The sequence below is a fragment of the Mus pahari genome, chromosome 13 (assembly GCF_900095145.1).
Source record: "Mus pahari chromosome 13, PAHARI_EIJ_v1.1, whole genome shotgun sequence".
Lineage (NCBI taxonomy): Eukaryota > Metazoa > Chordata > Mammalia > Rodentia > Muridae > Mus > Mus pahari.
In genome coordinates this window covers 45,702,925-45,727,620 of record NC_034602.1, presented here as the reverse complement: position 1 = coordinate 45,727,620, position 24,696 = coordinate 45,702,925, and the positions used below count along the sequence as shown (strand labels likewise).

Genomic DNA, 24,696 nt, shown 5'->3' with positions numbered 1-24,696 from the left:
CTCCCCAGGATCTTGGTCTACTTACTACCTATTAGTTTTCCAGTCTGTTTGTCAAAGCCTGACCTCCCTCTTGAGCTGGAATCCTATACAGAACTGATAACTGGTCACTGAGTACCTTCATCTAGCTCTCCTGAATCAGCCTCCAATCCCCAAGTTCTTAAGTCAACTGACCCACACCTTCTCCCAGCATTAACTGAACTCCTCCTCTACTGTCCATTTATGTCAGTGCCACCTACCCAGTAAATGACACCAATGAGCCGTTGGAATCCATATAAAACATTGCAATTTCCCTACTTCTTGATAAACTCATTCTCTGAACTGGCCCAATTAATTATGTCAGAAAAATAAAAAACCTTACCCTCTCTCCCCAAGATACAACTCATCTTTGTACTATCTCATGAAAACATCACTGGATTGCTTTTATATATAATCAAGAAAAGACTTTCAAGTAGACTGAAATTTTCTGGCTATTTCAACTATCAAGTCTACAATGTTTTTAGAATCTTAGTGATTTTTAAGAGCACAAATATATACGGATATTCCAAATTTCTGGTTTTTAAATTTTTCCAATGGGAGAAGTCACGTACACTGAAAACTAGGGAAAGTAACCCTATTATTAGCAAGTAAAAATCCTCATCAAAGCTTCACTATAAGCCAGTGGTGGCACACAACTTTAATAACAGTGTTCAGGAGGTAGAGGCAGGCAAATCTGAGTTCAAAGCCAGCCTGGTCTACAGAGAGTTCCAGGATGGCCAGGACTACACAGAGAAACCCCACTTAAAAAAAAGTCCAAAACCAAAAAAGCTTTCATGAACTGGAGAGGAGATGGTTTTGTAATTGTAAACCCCAGCATGGCTGCATTCTGAAAGCCTCCCCAGCACAATGAAGCCTGCCTTAATTCTGTCACACACCACCCTCAAAGCACTAAATAGAAGTTATCATCTGACTCAGTGGAAATGAAAATAGCACACTGACAGCAATGGGTCTATAATCCCAGATGAGGTAGTAAGAGGCTCCCAGATTCAAAGTCTACCTGAGGTTTATTAATTGGAAGACCCTGTCTAAAATAGTATTGGGGGCAGGGGAGTTGCTGAAAGTAGAAAGACTGAACAAGCAGCTAAGAAACTCCTCAACGGATGATGGGGGAGAAAGAATAAATACCCCGACACTGAAGAAGGGTTTTTGCCCATTAGTTGAAGTGTGATTAAGCATACATAGCTCCAACTGTGGGAAGCACTCATCTGTTTCATATTCCGTTACCGGGCATTCCAAAGTACGGAGTTGGTATGACTAGGAAATCGCCCAACTCAAACATGAACTTCAGGAGGTACTGCTCAAGAACAGCAATAGGAAAGCCATCTGCTCAATGGAAATCGTAGTTCAACTTCCCTCATGAGCTCAGGAAATCTACCACAACAGCACATCCCAAATGCTTCAGAGGTTTTAATTATTCATATAAACTGTCCAGGAAATGTTACACAAAAGGATCTCTACCCTGCTAATATTTTCTGGCTAATTATTCTCATTGCTAGTCTACAACCGTTCTGTTAAAATTTCATAATGAGTCATACCACTCACTGGGAATTCTTTTGTATCTAAAGTTATGGTTAATAACTACAATTCACAGAAATTGTTCTTTTTATAAGGAATAAAAATCCTTCTGGAGGGCTGGTGAGATGGCTCAGCGGTTAAGAGCACTGACTGTTCTTCCGAAAGTCCCGAGTTCAAATCCCAGCAACCACATGGTGGCTCACAACCATCTGTAATGAGATCTGAGGTCCTCTGCTGGTGTGTCTGAAGACAGCTACAGTGAACTTACATATAATTAATAAATAAATCTTTAAAAAAAAAAGATTCTTTTTGTTTGGGAAAACTGTCTATTTTGACATAAATAGAAGATAGATAATAGATAAACAGATAGATAGATATAAAGTAAAATCATTACTTTGATTTTAAAAAATCATTGTAAAACTCCATTTTTCGATCTCTGAGACAAAACAGTTATTTTAGCCATTACAATGATTTTTTTTCATTACAATGATTTTTTTTTCCAATAGAAAAAGATTCCGTTCCAAATAACTCAATGTTCATAGCACAGAGGATACAATGGTGTCACAAAAGGCAGCTGAGTATCATGACTAGATGACAGAAACAATTTTCACAAAATGTCTCACCTTCACATCAGACTATATCGAGAGAGAGAGAGAGAGAGAGAGAGAGAGAGAGAGAGAGAGAGAGAGAGAAAGACATGAAAACATTCAAGCAAATGTTCCAAAATCCTTCAAAGGCAAAGAAAGGGTCAGCATTAAGATGACCAAGGCAGAAACACTCACTTGATTTGTGCCCCCTCCAAAAACACAAACACAGCATTCACAGCAGCTGTGGCTACAGTTTGTAAGGAGCCTTTCACAGCTCCACAACAGCTTATCACTATAGAGGCGCTATATCACTACTAGGCCACACCCACAGCTGCTGTCTATAAAAACCAACCAAATTTGACAGCAAAGACTTTAAAATGCCATGTATAAAACAGTTTTAGGTAAAACTGACATTAAAACTGCTTCAGTGTAACCAAGAGAACGAATTAGGTATGGTGTCACAGAACTCTGTGGCTAGGATGAACTACATTAAAGATCCCCACCCCTGTCTGAAAACAACAATTAGTAATTAATGGTACCTAAGGTACAAAACTATGAGAATACTGAATGATTCTTCATAGCAATGCCTTTAATTTATATGCTGTTAGAAGCACCTTCTAGCTTCTTAGCATGCTATAACCAACAGGGGTGAGCAGAATGGTTCTCGTGACTATTGGCTTATGTTCTTTCCACAAATGGCCTCCCAAACATATACTGAGATGCAAAACTAAAAAATTACCAGAGAGATTGAAAAGATGGATCAGTGGTTAGGGACACAGACGACCCTTGCAGAAGGCCCAAATTCAGTTTCCAGCACCCTCGTCAGGTGGTTTAAAACTGCCCATAACTCCAGGTTCAGGGACTCTAATGCCCTTTTCTGGACCCCTCAGGCATCTGAGCACGCGCATGCGCGCACGCACCCCCACCCCCACCCCCACTCTTCTCTACCCACACATATAAGTAAAAATAAATCTTTATGAGAACCAACACTGAGACCCACAAGTGGACAATGTGTAGAGAATGAAAGACTTTGAAGCACAGACCTAAATGAGATACCTTCATCAAACCCCTCCTCTCAAGGTCACAGATCCCTGGGGAAGAAGACCCAGAAAGGAAGAGTGTCCCAAAGAAATACTGTCTTCTCGACACAGTAGGACTGACGCAGAGATGAACTTAGAGACTGAGGTGCCATGCACAAAATTTGCACAGGCTTAAGCCAGAAGGGGTCCCAGCACTGGGAAGGGGTAGGCTTGGGCTTCTGTCCCTCACCAAAAGACTGTGTACAGCTGATACCCAGAGGAGGAAAGGGAAAAGCTGTTTGCTCCAGTGGTCTCAGAGTGCACTAGCCGACATCAAATGGACTCCATGGTATTTTTATTTTATTTTGCTATGTTGGGGTTTGTTTTGTTTTGTTTTGTCTTACTGCATGTTTGTTTTGATTTTTATATTTGTGGAACTTTGTGTGTTTTTGTTGTTTTTAAAGAGAGAAAGAACAAATAAAGTTGGGTAGGTAGAGATATAGGAAAGATCTGGAAAGGACTGGGGAAGAGGAAAACAGCAAAAATACTGTATGAAAAAAATGTTTTCAATTTAAAAAGTTTAAAAACACTGATGGAAATAGCTACATAGAAAAGATCGGAAAGCTTTTATTTTATGTTACAAATTTTATCTTAAAATTTAGAAAGTCAAACTAAGTATGAAGTCCTAATTTCTAATACAGTAATTTAAGTCACACTTAGAAAATATAAGTTCTTACACAGACTGAGAAAAAAAACAACTTCAACAGAAAATACATTTATAAATGCAACTCATAAATAAAATATAAATGAATAACTACAGTTTAAAACAGAAATTCCACCTTAAAATATCTTGGTTTCATTTTCATACATGCACAGATACATTTATGGCATCAATATTTATGTGAAGTAAGACAGCCAGAACACACCTCTGAGCAGCCACCATGAACAATGGGCAACCACAGCCCGCACACACCCACAGCCACACAAGGAGTAGTGCTTAATGACCCAAGTGGAAGAACAGTGTGCTGCTTAATTACAACTGTCCAGTCTATGCAACCGAAGCGAGGACTAACACACCACATAATGAGAAGATCACCTATTCGTATCAATGCATGCTATAGTCTAGAAGACTGCATCATCAAACTGTAAGCAAGGGCCATCTACACAGAGCCGCTCTACAGCGGCTGCTCATTCACTTTTCAGGACATGTATTACCAGGGGGGACTGGAAACTTCAGTGTTTTAAGTTTGAAAGGAAACATACACATTTAAATGTTACTTGTGTTTACTTTAGGACTATGACTTTTCTTAGTAACATTTTGCTAGTTTTGTCATATTATGAATACCACATGTGCTGAACTCATTCAAAACACACACACACACACACACACACACACACACGTAAACTCAAACTTTTTTTTTTGAAGCTTTATTTATTTATTATATGTAATTACTCTGTAGCTGTCTTCAGACACTCCAGAAGAGGGTGTCAGATCTTGTTACAGATGGTTATGAGCCACCATGTGGTCGCTGGGATTTGAACTCAGGACCTTTGGAAGAGCAGTCGGGTGCTCTTACCCACTGAGCCATCTCACCAGCCCAAACTCAAACTTTTAAGAGTCAAAAAACACCCTGTAATCACAGCAATGGGGAAGTACTGAGGCCAGTTCAAAACATTATATTATCTTCAGGTCTCCCTGAGCTAGAGGAGGACACTGTCTCAATAATAATAATAATAATAATAATAATAATAATAATAATAATAATAACAGAACTAGATACATCAAAAATATTTCAAAATAATAATAATAAAGAAATAATTCCAGGTTGGAAAGAAACTTATTCCACTGACATTTAGCATATTATCTCTGAGGGTTGGGACCTACATGTGTAGAGAAACTACATACTTCACAGCAACTTGGTTTATAGTTAATATATATGTCTAATGTCTTTTAAAAACTCAAAATAAAACTTTAGGATGGAAATGAGTCACATAATTTTATAATCTCTCAAAAGAGGCAGCAACTCGACTAGAAAAATCAAAATCCACGTATATAATTCACAATAAAACTAGGTTACCAAATATCCCTATAGCCCCCAAAACACTAACAGAGGAACAAAATACCAGGAGCCACAGACTACAGGATGAACTAACTTGGGATGGCAGTAGAGGGAGTCGGGATAGTTAAGACAGTGACAGTCTAACTGCAGGATGAGGCAGCCTTGAACATTTTAAGACTACAAAGTTGCAGTAACCAAGGAGTAAGATCAGGTCATCAATGAGACAAGAAAGAAAGTGAGAGACATAAAAACAGGAGCCAGCAAACAATGCTTCCCAGGGACGTGGGTGGTGGAGGGGGGCAGAAGCAGGTATGAAGCATACAGATGGTGAACATGGATGCATGCAGGGAGGGAGCTTACAGATGGGGGGCATGGATGCAGGTACAGAACAGATAGCTGGTGGACAACAAACTCATTTTGCAGAGCAGACAGCAGGAGTTTTAAAAATACAGCTCTAGTACTAAAAGTGGTAACAGAGCGTAATAAATAAAGCAAAGAGGAGACAAGGAAAATTAACATTTTTGACAATAGAGGAATATCAAAGGAAAGCTCATGTACAAGCAAGTGGTAGCATTTGCTGCAGTCAGTCAAGGTTATGAAGACATTGCAGTCAATAAAAGCAATCAACAGCACGTGCGCACACGCACACACCCGCACACATGCATGCATCCCCGGATCTTGACACCTAATAAGTAGGGACTATAAGAGACCACGCTGAAGGGGGAGGGCAGCAGCTGTTGCAGCTGAAATAAAAGGCGAAAAGGTGGACACTGAGGGACTGATTCAGTAGAGCCAGCCTCATGGTGCAGGCTCTTTGCAGTGTTTGGTCCTCATACGAACTTGCTGTTTCCCAGGAGGGAAAATTTAAGTTGCAAAGCAAGTCAGCCACTCTTACGCAAGGCCATCCTGTAACTACACTCAATAATTAGAAGACCTGAAATTGGTCTGTAGGCAGAAAATTATTTCAGGATTTGGAGGGAGGGGATGAAACTGAAAACACAAAGTAGAAAAGCGTTGCCTAAAGAAGCAGCATGTCTAGAGAGCCTGACACTGTCATCTTGAGCTTTTTTTCCACAGAAAGTTTAAAATAAACTCTGTTATTTCAGCACCCTTTGATTATAAACACTATGTGATCAAATATAACTTTAAATGCATTTCTAGAAAGGTTTACTTTTTTTTTAATTATTTATGTTTGTGGGTACACTGTCACTGTTTTTAGGCACACCAGAGGAGGGCACAGGATCCCATTACAGATGGTTGTGAGCCACCATGTGGTTACTGGGAATTGAACTCGGGACCTCTGGAAGAGCAGTCAGTGCTCTTAACCACTGAGCCATCTCTCTGGCCTGAAAGGTTTACTTTCATAGCAATCAAATAGAAAAGAATACTATGGTCATTCCTTAAAGTATTCTAACCAAATTTACTTAGACCCAGAACTTCCTTGTCCCTAAAAGCAGCATGAAAGCACTCAAATGGAAAGACAAGTACAAGGCAGTCACAGTACAGGGTCAGGAAATGCAACCCAACAGGCAGAAGTGGGTGAGGCTAAAATACTCTGGCCTCCAACTCTCCATGAGACAGATAGATGTCGCCTGTAACTAAGGACTGTATTGAGGACTCTATCAATTCCCTGATCTTTTTACTACTACTATTTTACTGTACTGTTTGGATGTTTTGCCTACAAGTATGTCAGTGTGTCACTTGTATCTGCTGCAAATAAAGGCCCGAGAGGACACTGACCTCCGGAACTGAATTTACAGATATTTGTGAGCTACCTATGGATGCCGGGAATCAAACCCAGGTCCCAAAGCAATAACAAGTGTTCTTAACAACTAAACCATCTATCCAGCCTGGCCCCTATCTTTTTAATATTGATGGCTATCTGTTGACATTTTTTTCTTTCTTTCTTTCTTTCTTTCTCTTTCTTTCTTTCTTTTTTTTTTTTTTTTTGGTTTTTCAAGACAGGGTTTCTCTGTATAGCCCTGGCTGTCCTGGAACTCACTCTGTAGACCAGGCTGGCCTCGAACTCAGAAATCCGCCTGCCTCTGCCTCCCGAGTGCTGGGATTAAAGGCGTGCGCCACCACGCCCGGCTCCGACAGACATTTTTAATATGAAATACAATGTTGATGCTTGTATCTATTAAAAAATTAAAGAATATACTCACAAACATTATTTCTTGTTATAAAACTATAATGGCTCACTCTATAAGATATTTGTATTAATTTTTAATTTTTTGTAAAATTTTTCCAATCAGCAAAAGAATAGAGCACATATGTGACATTAGTCCTTAAGAAAAACTTCCAGAAGTATGTAATCTGTAGAATGCTTGCCTCAAGGGCACAAGGCCAGGGGCTTGAAAGAAAAAGAAAGGTCAGCTACACAAAGTAACTATGGAAAGAGCCAAGACACAACTAACAGATAAATCCGGGTTTAAATTTGGTCCACACCTTTAGTTCCAGGACTCAAGAGGCAGATGCAGGTGAATCTGATTTCAAGCCATCATGGTCTACAGAGTGAGTGCTTATGTAATTTAACAATTACCTAATTTACCACTGACAATTCCAGGAGTTACAAGAAACCACCTGTTTAAATAAATGACATGTCACTAAGTTGTGCGCAAAATGTCCACTGAATATAATAGAGAAGACCAAGTTAAAGAATGAATGCCATGCCGGGCGTGGTGGCGCAAGCCTTTAATCCCAGCACTCAGGAGGCAGAGGCAGGCGGATTTCTGAGTTCGAGGCCAGCTTGGTCTACAAAGTGCATCCTAAGTAGTATCAAAACTAAAAGTCCTCCAGTTGGATGTGGGATTCATGACTATAAACCCGCTTTGGGGAAAACTAAGGCAGGAGGCTAGGTGGGAGAGCACTCTGTGCTACAGTAGCGATTCGCAGCCAGCCAGACCTACATTGTAAACTGCTGTCTCCAAGTACAAAACAAGATATGGCAGTACAGGACTGTAAAGCTAGCAAGAGAGGCTCCGGTAGGTGGACTGTAGAGAATCTGAGATAGCCTGGGATAAATAATCAATTCAAGGTCAACTTGGACATCACATTGAGACCTTGTTTCAAAAGAAAAAAATAAAAATAAAATCAAAAATAAAAACAGGATGACAGCAAAGGAGGGGACAACTGCACGGGCAGTGTCACTCCACTTGGCCTGAAGGCTAAGGAACTCGCTTGCATAAAGGACCTGACACAGTAACAGACCACTAATGGCATGAATTTAAAAAAATTTTAAAAAGCCGGGCGGTGGTGGCGCACGCCTTTAATCCCAGCACTCGGGAGGCAGAGGCAGGTGGATTTCTGAGTTCGAGGCCAGTCTGGTCTACAAAGTGAGTTCCAGGACAGCCAAGGCTACAGAGAAACCCTGTCTCGAAAAACCAAAAAAAAAAAAAAAAAAATTTAAATAAAGATTGAAAGCACAAGCATATACCTCACCCTGCCACACATACACAAACATACACACACACACACACACACACCCTCCAAAGAGAGGGATCTCAGTCATTGAACCTCTCAACCTAACCACACGTCAACTATCTAATCTGCCTGTGGCTGAAAAAATGAGTGAGGATTTTGGAACATGAAATTAGTAAGATCTTTTCCAGCTCTTAAGTACCTGAATCTAATGGGTTCTGTATACAATGTATACAACTCAGGATGCAGTTACCATCATGAGGCAGATAACTGAACAACACAGAGACTAAAAGTGATGAGAATACAGAACTGGGGTAAGGAGGTGGGTCAAAAAAAAAAATCATAACCCATTGTTCGGGCAGTCCACACTTCATCACCTTCCAACAAATTCTCTAAGAAACACACTAGCCCACTCTCCTCCTCTAAAGCAATCCATGGTCTACCCACCAAAAAAGCCTCCTGCAGAAGAAGGCTGTATCTATGGAACATAGGCTAACCGTTCCATTGTCTACTTTTTAACACGTAGGGTTTTTTATTTGATAGGTTTCATATTCCATTTCAAACAGTCCAGTCCAGAAATGCAGAATGGTGAATATAATCCAAGAGTAAGTTTATACATGTATCATTTAAGTAGAAAATTGACTCTGTAGAATTCCGGCTTTATCACTTAGACCAAGTGCCACCTAGTGGCAAGTGTTACATATTATTAAGTCTTTTTCAGGCACTAGTAATATGGGAGATGGACTATGTTATTAGAGACATATAAAACAGCTCCAGTCCTTTGGGGGGTCAGAGAAAGATTAGACAGACAGACAAATCTATACCTGCAGAACAATGTTACTTGTCACAGCAAGAGACAAGCATAAGTGAATATTTTGATATTTCTTAACATTTTGATATTCCATATCCCCCTCTCCACTGAAAATCCCACATTACAAAATGGGGGAAATTAAACTATTTCCTAAACATCTACTTTCAAAACTGAACAAGGTATTTTATATTCCTTACTGTATTTAATACTCACACCAACACAACAAAGACTTAACATGTTCTTTATGATCTACTTTAGTGACACATAGCACACTGATTTCACAGTTCCCTATACTACACTGCCTTAGAAAAGGCTGCTTTGCCTTATTATCACCACCAATTCCAACAAAAACCTGCACTGACTCTTTGAATCCCTCACTTGGCTTGACAAGTTTCTCCAAAGAACCCAAATTACACTTCTGGCATTTTATTAAAACTCCCTATTACCACCCATCTTTAATATAAACACCTCTCAACCAATGACACCAGTATCCCTCCCAACACTATACCTGGACATGCATTTCAGTCTTGACCACAATTTCTCTTAACTGGAATTATCTGGATACTTCATGCCCAACACAGCATGCTGGACACGTTTAGGAGACTGTCACAGTGGGGTTCTTTACTTGGAAGTACTCAATCTGTACTGTCTCTTTCCTACACTTGTTAATGAAATATATTAAGGGAAGAACCTTGCTTCATTTCCCTAATTACTCCTCATGTCTTGGGACCTTCACGTTTCTGCTTACTTCAACTGGTTTAAGGATTAGGAACTTGGTACAGGATAACTGGTTTTTTGGCATGGAAACTATTCTCACACCTAGAACCAAAAATAGGATTTGAATAAATATGCCTGCATACAACCTTCATGAGCTTGCAGAAAAGGGGGATAATGCCTTTCTTCTAATGCAAACCAGCCTGAAGGTACTATGTCTGCTATTTTACAAGGCCCTTTAACACCAGCTCCACACTTCATAATGCAGTCTGTTTCTATTATACTCTCTAACACATTAAGAAAGTAATACTTTCATAGGAAACTTTTATGAGAAACTATTTTAGCAATTTAGACTATCATCTAATTAACAATGCAAATTAGCTCTAGTGCCAACAAAACATACTATAGAAATATAGGGATCTTATTAGTGATTTTTCTAGTGTTAATGTGTTCTATCTCACATAGATCCGATGCAGACAGCACTTTCAATTCATGCCTTTGAAACTTACAATGCACAAGAAACGGTTTGTCTTTTTTTATATATAAGCTTAAAATAGTTTAACTATACCCAATATTGCCTGAGAGCTCGCCAATATGACTGAACAGATGCTGTGTGTACCTCCGTGCATTTTGTCAACCTAACATTTACACAAATATTTACACAGATAGACAATTACTGCCACTTATGCTTCCCCCATCCCCATAGATCTGTTATGTATGCTTGAAAAATACATTTTTCAGACCATTAGACTATCATTTCATTCACCAAAGCAGCAGCAGGCCTAATGAGGCATAAGCGACATCACGATGTAAGGCCAGACTCTAAGAGGCGTCCAGAACTGCCGATAGAGCATCCGAAAGGTAGTAGGAGCTGGGCAGTCAACATACCTTTGTTATTGTGGGTGTCCAGGCAGATCCATGAGCAGCAAGAATTAAACCCCAAAGTTGGGGGTGACTCAATGACAACACCCCTGGTGAATCGGTAATTTACAAAATATGCCTGCTCAAAATGTCAAAGCCCTATCTTAAGGGTTGCAGACCTATGCACTAAACACAGTAATGCACTAACACACTACTGCATTCCTAAAATATGACCCACAACCACAGGATGCAATAGGAAGTATATCGTGAGCTTTCTGCCTGGAGAGTTATCAAGGAAACTAAGTAAAATAGCTCCATATTTTACTATTTACAAATCACTCACACCTTGTTTTATTAGACCTTTATAATTTCACAGGTAAAACAGACACAATGTGCCTGGCAAGTAAATACAATGAAAGCATAATTCCCTATTTTACAATTAATGATGAGGAAATTACCAGTGAGCAATCTTTCCTAAAGATGATTCCCCTATAGATCATTAATTTGAGTCTGTGGTATGGATAAAAAACAAAGCAGTACACAGTGCCCTAAGGTTTCATGTACATTTTTATGCATCCAAGAATTGAAACACTTAAAAATGGAACTAGTTGGGCTTGGTGGTAACATATCTATAATGCCAGCAGATCGTGACTTTAAGCCAGCTTGGGCTACAGACAAAGGTGTGCCTTCCTACGTGTGACTATGTGAGGAGGTCAAAGGACAACTTCCGGTGTCATTCTTCAGTCACTCTCCATCTTTTTTTCTTTTTTAAAAGACAGGGTCAGGGGTCTATCTGTCTGCCTGTCTACCTGTCTGTCTCTCCTTCTCCCTCTCTCTGGCCTGAAACCTCTCACCAAGGTGACTAGGATGATTGGCGAATAGAGCTCCAAGGATCTACTGCCTCAACCTCCCCAAAGTTGGGGTGCCAGCATTTGAGACTCATTCACATCCTAAGCACCAATCTAAGCTGGCTCCCGGGCCGAAGTCTTGTCTTTGAGTAAATAAGTAAATACCCTCTTACGAGCTACTGGATAACCAAGCACACAGAACCACAATGTGAAATGTGCACTTGTCATTACTGGACAAACAACATATGTATATATGGCAGTATTTCCTATCGTCTAACACGCATTTTTATGAACCTCACTATGTTTTCTATGAGTGTTTTTTTTTTTTAAGATTTTATTTATTTATTATATTTAAGTACACTGTAGCTGTCTTCAGACACTCCAGAAGAGGGAGTCAGATCTTGTTAAGGATGGTTGTGAGCCACCATGTGGTTGCTGGGATTTGAACTCTGCACCTTTGGAAGAGCAGTCGGGTGCTCTTATCCGCTAAGCCATCTCACCAGCCCATGTTTTCTAATACTATGTGACAGCCTGAGGCTGAAAACACCAATTCCTTTGGGGACAGCAGCAACAGTTTCCTGACAGAATCATAAACTAGAGATGCATGAGCATTTTTTTCTTAAAAAAAAAAAAATTTATTTATTTATTGTGAGTACACTGTCACTCTTTTCAGACACACAACAGGAAAAGGGCATCTGATCCCATTACAGATGGTTATGAGCCACCAGGTGGCTGCTGGGAATTGAACTCAGGACCTCTGGAAGAGCAGTCATCTCCAGCCCCATAGTATCTTATTACAAGAGTAATTTTATATACTAAATTCAGACTATATAGCCAAGTTAATTCACGTTTTAAAGTAATGTAAATCTTCTGTTTAAAATATTTTTTCTGACTCCTTATCAAGTACTGGGCACCCCTGTGAATATAATATATAAATGATTACACGGAAATGGTTTGAGTATACTAATGACACTACAATTTAGTAGCATACTTCCTAGAGAATTATACCGGGGGCTGAAGAGATGGCTCATTGGGATGCTGGCTGCTCTTCCTAGAGGATCCAGGTTCAAACCCTAGCACACATATGGCAGCTCACAACTGTGTGTAGCTCCCAGGTAGATCTGACATCCACACAGACATATATGCAGGCAAAACCAGATACACATAGAACAAAAGAAAAAATTTTAAAAGCACCAAAACAAATAAAACAATACAAAAATTAAAATAAAAGAGAATGACACCAATCATGACACATACCAGCTACATGGAACTTAGCCTGACCTATCTGATTATAGACTATTCCTTGACCTCAGTCTCAAAGAATAACCTATATATATACACGTGTGTGTGTGTGTGTGTGTGCGCGCGCGCGCACGCGCGTACACATACTTTTTTTCAAATTCAGGGAGGCATTAAACTGCTGGGCCTATGTTGGTTGGAACTCAAAGTCCTTAAATATGAGCATTAAGATGAAAGAAGGACAATTTAGTTGAAGACGGCACTGTGAAATAGTTATGAAGAACCTGCTATGATAGCAAAAAATTTTTTCTAAAGCACTCAGTCTGTGCATTGAATCTACTAAACACTCACCTATTATTTCATTTAACTGTCACAGCCCTTTAACTTGGGAATAATTATCTTCCAACTGTTGGGAGAAAAAAGGATAGGCCAGCCAGATAATATTACAAAGATTTAAGTGGAATGGAAAATAGAATTGGAACCCAGCACAGAGCAAATAGAACTTGAAAGCTCTTTAGCCTGCTGCCTCTCCTAGTGAAGGCTGTAGGGGGAGCTATTGAAAGCTTTTTAAACTAGAGTGAGTGATTTGCTGCTCAAAAACACTACTGTTGCCATGGAGAAGCTACAGAATCTAGAGGTGAATCTAGAAGGGAAAAGGGCCCTGTGGTAAAGCAGGTGAGAAGGACACAGCATGCACTGTGTCATTACAGATTAAAGGGGTTCCTTAGGAGGTAAAACTATCAGCTCTTAGTAATTAGAAAAACAGTAAAGGCTCAGCTATGCCACACATGTAATCCCAGCATGGAGAGGTGATCTTAAGTACCAGGGTGGCCCGGGATGCATGGTGCAACCTGTCTCAAAGGTTCAGAAGGAAAGGGTTAGTGACAGAGGAAGCTCAGAACTTTGACTGGGGAACTAGATGACACCAGACTATCAACTACCAAAATAAAGGAACAATGGGTTTCATCAGGAAGTATCTACAGCATGTCAAGTGCAAAAAAAACTTCCCCTAAAACCAAGAGCCAAATCTAAAATCATGTCCTAGTGATCAGAAAATATTCTTCAAAACATCAAAAAATATAAGGCAGATATAAAAGTTTTCAGGCTAAAGTGCAAAAAAAAAAAAACTTTGTACTATCTTTTTAAAAGTATTACTACAATAAATTTTTAAAAATTAAAATATATTTAAAAATTACTACATTCAGAAATCAAAAGGGCATTCCATAATTTTACCATGTGTTAGTCTGATATACCTTCCATCTCTTACACAAGCTTGTTTTTGCTTGACCCTCTCCCTCTAAATTTATATCTTTTATACAAACTACAACAACACATAGTTGGTTTTTTTTTTCTTTCATTTCACTGTCACTCCTTTAACATGCCAAGAACTTAGTTCATAACCTCCTACTTGACTTCCTATAAAATATGACCTACTTCACATCAGCTCATTCCAGTAACAGTTCCTAGACCTTAAGCACACTGTTCATCCAAGGGGGCTCTACAAACCCTAGGGTAGGATGTACCTCTACCAATGTGGCAAGTTATTCCATTCACATTCTGCACAAGTAGGAAGCTGGCAGAGGAAACAAAATATCTTGGAAATAATCACAAAGCCAAACGCCAAAAATAACAATTTTAGTCAATCCATGAGAAAATACTGCCCCTAGCTGAAATAACACGAATTTAGTATTAGGAGGAAGCAAAATGCAAAATAGTGCTTACTTTCAAGCCAAGTCTTATTTCAAAAACTAAGTAAACCTCAGATTAAAACATGTAAGACCTTTAGAGCATAACCCTTTCCTTCAAATTCTGGACCCATTTATAATGCCAAAGATTATCTAAGGAATCACACCTGGCCATAGCAGCTTTTTACTTTTTTATTTTACCCACTTAAGAGATCATAGAAGTCTGTGAGTATACATCAAGAAGTAACTTTTACCTAAACGTAACTGTTTAAAACTGAGTGCCTAGACGTATGTAATAGAACGATTCCTACAAACATGTTGGGGTAATAAGTTTAAAGCTAAAAGAATCAATACTCAGAAAAGTTCCCAGTCACCGTTCATTATATTTCCAAATGCCCACTGTCTAAGTTAAGGCACCATTTTTATTTCACTCCTCAGTCTTTTGGTTAAGATAAAAGTATAAAAGTCTCACATGCTTAGAAACAAAACAACCCAACTCAAGTTGTAAAGCTAACTTTATGGTGTCTTTGTGATCATTCTCAAATGCATAATTCAGAACAAACTACATTGCATTATTATACAGAATTTGCACTGTGCTCACGATCAGAACCAGTGTGTGCCCAATTTTAACCTCGAGTTATGCACTAAGTATGAGACAAATGTAAATTCTCACAACTTCATATATTGCTCATAAAGTGTGGTTTACACTGAAAGTATTCCACCTATAAATTCTAATAACCACATTTTTAAAAAGCTTTCCAAAGTGCCAACATTCCTTACACCTCATCTTCTATGTCCTCATCAACAACTCTTTGGGTACAACTTTATATAGAAGAAGCTGCATATGATTGTATGGGTAATGTATCTTCTAAAAGTAGCGATCAACTAGTGGAAGAATATTTCTGAACAATACATTCAGTATTAACAACCCTGAGTTATTTCAACCCTGATACAGTAATTCAGGCCAATTAGTATACAACATCCTACACCACACCCCCAGACTTCACCCAAGCTTTTAAGATTACCATAACAATAAGAGCTGAAAACAACTTAATGCTCATGTAACATAAGGAAGTACCTTTTAAGATAACCAAACTAAAAGCTACCAGTCTTCAGACTGCCTGTAATTAATGTATTCCACAAAGATCCTCAAAGCAGTATTCATCAAACCAAAACTACACTTCTGCTCTTTGGCACCTGATTCCCAACGTCGGAATAGGAGTTGCCACACATCCACAGATGTAAAAAGCACAAATTACATACTCAAACTGCAAATTCAAACAATCATAAATGGTAAACTCATTTAAATTATGAAGAAGCAAGCCATTGATCAAATTCCCAAACCAGATGTCTCCGAAAAGTAATTAAAACTGTAAATACAAATTCCAGAAAAAAAAAAAAAAACCGATAAACTTCTCCACCCCAACATTCACAAGTTTTCAAAATCAAAATTCACTCACCTCCTATTCACATCAAACGCACATCCACTGCGAATATCTCAAACTATTCTCCATCACCAACGGGGGGGGGGGGGGAAGTACCTTTGAGCCTACTTCTAACAGTCTTAAAATATACCCTTCCATTAACCCTCAGGTAACTCAGGTGCAAGGCTACTGCGGATGCCCTTGGCCTGCGCCGTCAGAAGCCAAGGATGGGACAGCAATAACCATCAAGAAATCGCGATCCTTTTCCAGCGCTACTCTTACCAAGCAAAACAATCACGGGCCCGGAAAATGGCAAAGAAAAGTGGGGTCGTTTTAATCCCAAGAGAGAGGCGCATAGGGGTGGGTAGGGATGTGATCCCGAGAGAAAGGGGTGCGAAGGAGCAAACTTAAGTATCCCAAGCATCTCCCAGACTCAAACAACAAAAGCAAACCCTAGAGTCTGTGCGCACTTAGAAGCACCAGATGGAGTCCCCGGGGCTGAGACAGTTCAACAGACAGACACAGTGGGCAGCGGATAAATCAGGCAAGCAGTGACACGAGGGGAAGGGGATGCTAGGAGAATGAGACACTACATAGGGGAGACAAAGCCTCCGGGAGTGGGTGAACTGAGGACCGAAGAGAAAAAAGGTGAGAAGGGGATACACACGAGAAAGACAATGGAAGAAAGAGAACGGCAGGAATCTGGTGCCAGGGCTGTGGCAGGTCACCCGGCTACTGAGGAGAGGGATACAACAAAGGGGCACGGGAGGAGGGACAGCGAGCGGAGTGGAGGTGCAGACGGGATGCGGGGCGCGCAGCGGCTCCCACCGAGAGCCTAAGGCGGCGAAACAAAGGGCTGGGGGCAGAGTCGCGGGGGGCAGCGCGCACAGACAAAGCGCTCGGGCGCCCGGGGCAGCGGCTGGGAGGACGGGCGACGCGGGCCACGCACCGGGAACAAAGCTGCGCCGGGATCCCCGCCAGGCCCGCCGAGGGGGTGGCGCGCGCCGGCGGGCACCGTGCCCACGGCCCCGCGCGCCCGGCCGCGCTCCGCCCGCAGCCGCCGGCCTCGCCACCGCCCGCCCTCACGCGCCCGGAGCCCGCTCCGCCGCGGCTCACGGGCGAGCCCCGCACCGGCCCGCGCCACCGCGTCGCCGCCCCCGCGCCGCCTCCCGAGGCCCCGGCGCGCCGCGCGGCCCCGGCCCGCCGCCTGCCGCGGGCGGTCAGACGCCCGCAACTTTCCCGGTTCCCAGCACTCGCTGCCCCCTCAGACTTACCCTGTCACAACAGGCGCCATCTTCCACAAACTCTCGCCAAAACTCCAACCCTCGCGAGATTCCCCCCGCCGCCTTTCCCTACTCCTCTCCCCCGCCCCTTCCCTCGGCCTCGCCGATCGCTGCCACCCGGCCCCCGCGCCGTCTTTCCCCGCTTCGCCGCCGCCGCCGCCGGGAGCCAGCCGCCTCGCGCCGCCCGCGGACTAAGGGATCTGCTCACTGCCTTTCCCCTGGAAACCTACCCCGCCGATGGAGCATGCGCAGGCCGCTCCTCCGCGGGCGAGCCCTCCGAGTAGTCCATGGGGGAGCGCTCCGGTTATCCGGGTTTTGGGACGCGCCCTCGGGGACGTACGTGGAGACTGAGGAAAACCGGAGGGCATTACTACGGGGACCGGGACTGGAGGGGTCAGGGGGCGGGGCCCCGGGGCCGGGAGGAGGGGTCCTGGGAAAATGTGCGCGGCTCACAGGCCTAGAGGAGACGCCTCCTCGAGTGGGTGTTTTCCTAGTGGCTTCCCGCCCGCCGCGGGTTCCCAGCCCTTTTCATTCATTCCGACGTTCGCTGGACGCCTCCCTTATGCTAATCGCGGTATCAGGTGCCGGAGCGGCGGAGATCGGGACGACGGAGCCCCGGTCCCCGGTGACCCGCCAGCGACTGTCTTCATTCATTTGCTCCCGCACGACCCGCACACGCGGGGGAGACAGGCGTGATCGCCGCGTGGCCTGACCCTTCCCGGAGCTCTGCGAGGCGAAAAGCTTGAGGGGTTAAGCTCGGTGCCTTTCACCGCTTCTCCCCCGATGCGAGATGGGGTCATCCCGAGGTCAGCCTCGGGCAAAGGCACCCCCCCTCCCCACCAGATGGCCACTTTGCACCCACGCGTCAGAGCCCCGAATGGTTGTCCCCCCCCAGAGCCACCACTCCAAGCCCCCGGCACTTGGGAGCGAGCTACCCGCCGAGCTCCCGGGGAACTCATGGCAGCAGCCAGCTTGCAGGATGTAGGTGTAGGTGCAGACGTGTAGGTGACTGCCTAGAAGCAGCTCCCCCGGCGGTGACCCGATGCTGTCGCCCGGTGCTCGCCGGGGACACCTCTCGGCAGGTGGTGGCCCGAGCCCTGCCCCTCCCGTCCCCTACCTGCGAGCCTCCCTGCTCCCCCCATTCCCCCCACCCCGGCCCTTTGCTTTCCAAGACATTTCCCAGCTCCTGCACCGCCTGCCTCCCGCAGGGCGCCACAAAAAACCCGGAGAACTGGACCAACCCGCCCCGAGACCCGCTCCGGAGCGCCGCAGGATTGGCGCGGCGCGCTCGCGCCACTGCGCATGTGCGCAATGCGGGCAGCCGGAGTCTCACGCTACACCTCCTCCCGACCGCCTGCCACCGCTCCGGCTCAGACACAACACGGGCCGTGGGAAATTTCCTAAGCCTCGCGAGAACGCGCCCGCCTACCCACCCCGCGGGCGGCTGGGCGTGCGCCCTACATCGCGCGGAGCGGGGGCCCCGACAGGTGTTCGTCCCGTGCGGCTCCCGGGCGCGCGTGCCCCGGGACGCGGAAGGCTGGGTCCGACCGGCCCCGCCAGGCGAGGCGGGGCGGTGGGCGCGTGGCGGGGAGCGGCGGGCGGAGGCCGCCCCGGCACACTCACGCACGCGCCGGGGAGGCTTCCTGTCGCCCTCCCGAACCTGGTACTTTCCTGAAATGTGACAGACGCGGTGCCCCCCGCCTCCGGGAGCTGTCAGCCAGCCCCGTGTCGGCTTTGAGTCATGCATCTGAGTCACCTAGTCTGGCCTCCACTTCACTTGCTCTACAACAAGTTTGGATTCCCTTAACTATTCCAGCAATGGGTGTTTGGTTTTATTTTTTTTCTTTTTTTCTTTTTAGTGTCTTCATGGCTTTGTGAGCCGGCAAGGCTCTGGGAAAGTTGAGCTTAGCGATCTCAAATGTTTGTTTGCATTGTGGTACAAGGACACGATTTAAATAGGTCCCCCTTAGTCTGTTCCTAACCTTTAAAGGAATCCTGCATACATACCAGTTTCTGTCTCCCCTCTCCCCCAGATGACTTAAAACGCCAGTTTTGTTTCCTTCCTCTTTCTATATTTTTGTAGTAAGCACCCCGTTCTAGGTACTGTTTCATCAAATACGTTAGTGGCTGCTGTTATCCACTCACTCTTGGATCATTTACTTGCCCAAGAGTTGTCAGAACCCGTCTTCACTCTGCCACTCTTCAGATTGGCGTGGTGCTGTGTAGGACTAGTGTCTTGCTGGCATCATACACCCACAAATGAAGACTGGGTTTTGACATTTAAAGGACAGTGAACCCTCTAATAGCTAATGTCTCCTAGTTGAAATAAAGCTTTGCTTACTGAAGGTTCGTAAGGGTATGCGATATGAGCTTGCCTATTGCTTTGATTATTTACTTCCCATTTTAAAAAGGACATATGCCCGTTTAATACGCTATGTCAATACAAGTCTTATCCAGAACAAGAGAGTGCTGCAGAGGTAAAATGCCTTTAAACATTTCCTCAAGGATTTTTAGACCTAGTGTGACGGTCTGTGACACTAATGTTGGACAGAAGGCCATGAGACCTTGGAAAGCCTTGATAGTCATAAAACTAATCTCAACTCAAAAGCTCCACCTACGGTGTTTTCCTTTCTCAGTAATGTCAATTCCTTTGCCCTCACTTAAGAGGACCTTGGAATTACTTTTGCTATATATATATATATATCACACTCAGGATTGCACCGGTAAGAAAAATCATGCTAGTCAGATCTATTAGTCTATTTTCTAATCCGTAATATGTAAGGAAAAGAAGCTAATATTGCTCCCAGATTTGGAGAGTGCAGGAGCAAATGACGCTAACATCTGTTTGGCTGTCACAAGTCCTCCTTAACAGATAGTGTCACAATAATAGAAGTATGTGCATACAGAAGGTCATGCAGACTGGAAGATTGAAAACCAGAGGTAGAATGGGAGCCAGGTTTATTCTTTTTAGAATGACTTTTTTTTTTCTTTTAAAGATCAAGTTATCTTTTCTTTTTATATGTGTGAGTGTGCACAGGCCATGGCACACGTAGAGAACAACTTGCAAAGTTTATTCTCACCTACTATGTGGGTTCCAGAGATCAATCTTTGGTTGCCAGATTTGATAACCTGAATATCGGCCACTAGACCCAACTTCTTGAAAATTCCACCACTTCTCACATTACTACTTTGGGCTCCAAGATTGTGCAAGAACTTGGGATCACAAGTGAACTATTTTCAAACCATGTACTATCCCTTCAAAGTGGACCTAGATCCTAACCTCTGCCTCCTCAGCTACTAACTCAGCTTCATCTAACCAGTCTGTTTCCCCACCTAGCCTACAGGTTGTCTCATGTGGTCTTCCTTCCTTCCACTCCACCACTACCCAACCTGAGGCTCTTCTCATGGGACCACACCTCCTCATCCTCAGAGATCCCACTGCTTTTTCCATTTCCCTACAAGAACTTACATTTGGCTTGCTGCCAAACTCTTTTGACCTCTTTGACTCCAGGGTTCCTCCCCTGGAAGCTCTAACTAACCTGCTGCCCTCCTTGAAGCTCAGGGCACAATAAGCACTCTCCACACTGAGCCTGTGCCCTGTCTATGACTTGCAGTGCTCTCCCTGCACCCATATAGGAGGAAGTCTTTTGAAGTCTTTGGGTAAATGTCATATACCCTGGCCATTTTCTGGCCACCCTTCCCTAGAGTGACTCCCATGCCTCTTTCTTCTTACATGTTTTGTTTCTCTCTATCTTCAAAAGCCTCGGTTCCTGGACCATCACCTGATGTGAGGTAGGTAGTCATTATTTGCAGGGAGGATGGAGAGAAAATAGGGAATCTCTTAGGGCAGAGTAGAGATGACTTTAAAGGATGGAAGGAAGAATATTTGGAAGTGGCAGGGGGGGAAAGATGGGAGGAGCCCATTTAGAATTGGACCAGTAAGTGGAGTTCTACTTTTAAGAGTTTTCCTGCTTTCCACATGAGCCCCTCAGGAAAGAAAAATTCTTCTAATGGACAATAAAGAAATAGATACTTTCATGGGTGGCTTGTGGGATTAAAAATACAGTCTCTGTTGACATTGTGGGAATTTGTCACTGTGTGCTAATCATACAACTCGGTGTGCTTTGTGCTATAAGTATACTAACCTGTTTGTTAAGTTACCTGTATGTTTCAGCACTTCTGATGGTCAAAGAAAATACTGGGAACCTCCTGCATATCAGTAAGAAATGTCTTTTTCTTATTGGGTTTCCTGTATTTGTGTGTCTGAATGCATGGGCATGGAGGTCAAAGGACAACCTTGTCACTTGTCATGTTCACTTGTCACTTAGTTTGAGACAGCGTCTTTTTTGTTTGTTTTTGTTTTTAGAGACAGGGTTTCTCTGTGCAGTCCTGGCTGTCCTGGAACTCACTCTGTAGACCAGGCTGCCTCCCAAGTGCTGGGATTAAAGGCGTGTACCACCATTGCCCAGATTGAGACAGAGTCTCTTGTTTTTCTCTTGCATATTCCAAGCAAACTGACCAGAGAGCATTCAGAATTGTCTTGTCTCTGCCTCCCATTTTCCCATAAGAGCTCTGGGATTACAGGTGCTCTATGTAGGAATCTGGTTTAATATGGGTTTGGAGACATTGGACTCAGGTCCTCATCTAGCAAATGTTTCTATTCACTGAGTCTTCTCTCTCAACCCAGTGTTTTGTTTTGCTTTGCTTTATTTTAAATCAAGGAAAATTGAGTAATAGTATGTATCTGTTTTTAAGTAAAACTTAATCTTTAGGTACTTAGGGGGAAGTTTCAATAACAAGCAAATAGTGACAGATACTATGTATACATTTGCCTGTACTATAGAAAAGTATTCTAGGAACAATGTAATAGTATGTATGTGTCTGCTACTTTTTATATACTTATATACTTCTGTGATAGAATCACATAGTTTCAACAACAAGCAAACAGATACATAAATGTACACTTAGTGGCCTATTTGTTTCTATTTCATGTCTCTCTTGGATCCTTTGAATTTGTGCCAAATGCATAAATTGTCTGCTCAAACTGGGCGGTGGTGGCGCAGGCCTTTAATCCCAGCACTTGGGAGGCAGAGGCAGGTGGATTTCTGAGTTCGAGGCCAGCCTGGTCTACATAGTGAGTTCCAGGACAGCCAGGGCTACACAGAGAAACCCTGTCTTGAAAAACCAAAAATAAATAAATAAATAAATTGTCTGCTCAAAATGTAAAACAGAGGAAAATAAAAGAAAATGTAATGAATGTTCAATAAGAAGAAAGAGAGAGAGCACAGATTTGTTTTTCTGTTTACTTCATTGGAATCCTTTTCCAATAGATGTTAGGCATGTGATGTGGCATCTCAGTGGAATTAAAATGAAAGAACTCTTGGTCCACTTGGCTCAAACCAAGTGTTTTACAAAAATGGCTGACACAAAGGGACTTCAGCCCCCCTCCCCCCACCCCAAGTAGCAGAATGTACAGACAAAGCAGTGCTGGAGAACAAGCCTGGGTTATCAGGCTTGGAGCAGGCTGGAAGAAGAGCTAACTCTTGCCTCTGTGGAGAGAACCATTGAGTTGTGTCTCACTCTTTGAAAGAAGTAGGAAGAGGCAGAAGATACAAGCGCAGCAAACAGCAAGCTCTGAGGCGTGAAGAGACTTACATTCAGAACTCCAGTTAGAAGACCAGTCCACACAGAAGCAATGTCCTACACACTCATGAAGGATCAATAAGCAGAGACCTAGGACAACTGCAGTCCACAAACATGAGTTCCATCAGACACACTTGTACGTCCATGTTAATTCTACATTATTTCATAACAGCGAGGAAATGGAACCAGCCTAGATGTCCATCACTAGATGAGTGGATAATGAAACCGTGGCCCATATATACAATGAAATTTGTTCAGTCGTTAAAAAAAAAAAAAAAGGAAGTCATTAAATATGCAGGAAAATGAATAGGTCTGGAAAATAGATTAAGTGAGGTAACCCCAACTCAGAAAGACAAATATCAAATTTCTCATATATGACTCCTAGCTTACATTTATACATATGCATATAAGTGGGTATACGTGTGGGCACACAATATGAAACTAGAAAGGAGACCAGATGAGAAACGGGGAAGCTGAAGCAGAGCGGGACAGGAAATAAGACACATGTGACATCAAAGTGGAAAGGTGGCTAAGAACTGCAAGGTCATGGGGGAGGGGAGAGGACTGAAGAATTAGCAAAAATAAATTTTATTTGAAAACGCTGTAATGAAACCCAATATTGGACTGGTGAGATGGCTCAGTGACTGCTCTTCTGAAGTTCCTGAGTTCAAATCCCAGCAACCACATGGTGGCTCACAACCATCCATAATGAGACCTGAGGCCCTCTTCTGGGGTGTCTGAAGTCAGCTACAATGTACTTACATATAATAAATAAATAGATTTAAAAAAAAAAAGAAACCCAATATTGTCTACTTGAAAATTTAATTGTAAAAGGAAAGGATGGGGGTTAGAGAAATATCTCAGGGCTTAGGAGCACTGGCTGTTCTTCCAGAGGAGCTGGCTTCCTAGCACTCACATGGTTGCTCACAACTTTCTGTGACTCCAGCTGTAGACAATGCAGTGCCTTCATCTGGCCTACAGAGGCACAGGCTCACAAATAGTGTATCTATATACATGCAGGCAAACTACCCACACACATTAAAAAATAAGTCACTAAAACTCTGAGTGAGTGAGTGAGTGAGTGAGTGAGTGAGTGAGTGAGTGAGTGAGTGAGCAAGCGAGCAAGTGGCCTGTGCCAAGGAGCAGGTATGTGTGGTGGACTATCAGAGGTGTGAAGCGTGCTGATGTAGGGGCCTGGGCCAGGCTTGCAGAGTTTCGAAGACAGCATGAGGGTAACCTTTCCCCACAAGTTTTCATTTCAGGAGTGATGGCATATTGTTTCTTTTTATAACCCAATAAATGAAATATTTAAATAGGAAAGGAGTGAGTTTGGAAGTCTCTGAACATGTGTCCAGTGGGCAAGCAAAACAGTTGGTGACTCATTAACACATGTAACATTCAGTACTGCTTTTATTCATTCTCTCTGTCTCAGTAGGGTGTCACCATGGAGGCCTGGCTGGCTGGAATTCACTGTAAACCAAGCTGCTTTTGAACTTCTGAAAAGCCTACTTTTGCCTCCCAGTGAGGCTGATGTTGCTTCCCCCCCCCCCC

At 43.1% G+C, this 24,696-nt stretch overlaps 1 protein-coding gene across 1 annotated transcript in view; it reads right to left on the bottom strand.

Moving 5' to 3' along the window:
- The window catches only part of Rbpj (recombination signal binding protein for immunoglobulin kappa J region), a 66,376-nt gene extending 48,506 nt beyond the window's left edge, over positions 1–17,870 (bottom strand). The window contains 2 exon segments of the mRNA XM_021210540.2: positions 17,733–17,794; positions 17,796–17,870. Coding sequence (XP_021066199.1) covers positions 17,733–17,794; positions 17,796–17,870 — 137 coding nt within the window.
- Positions 17,871–24,696: the final 6,826 nt, after the last annotated feature.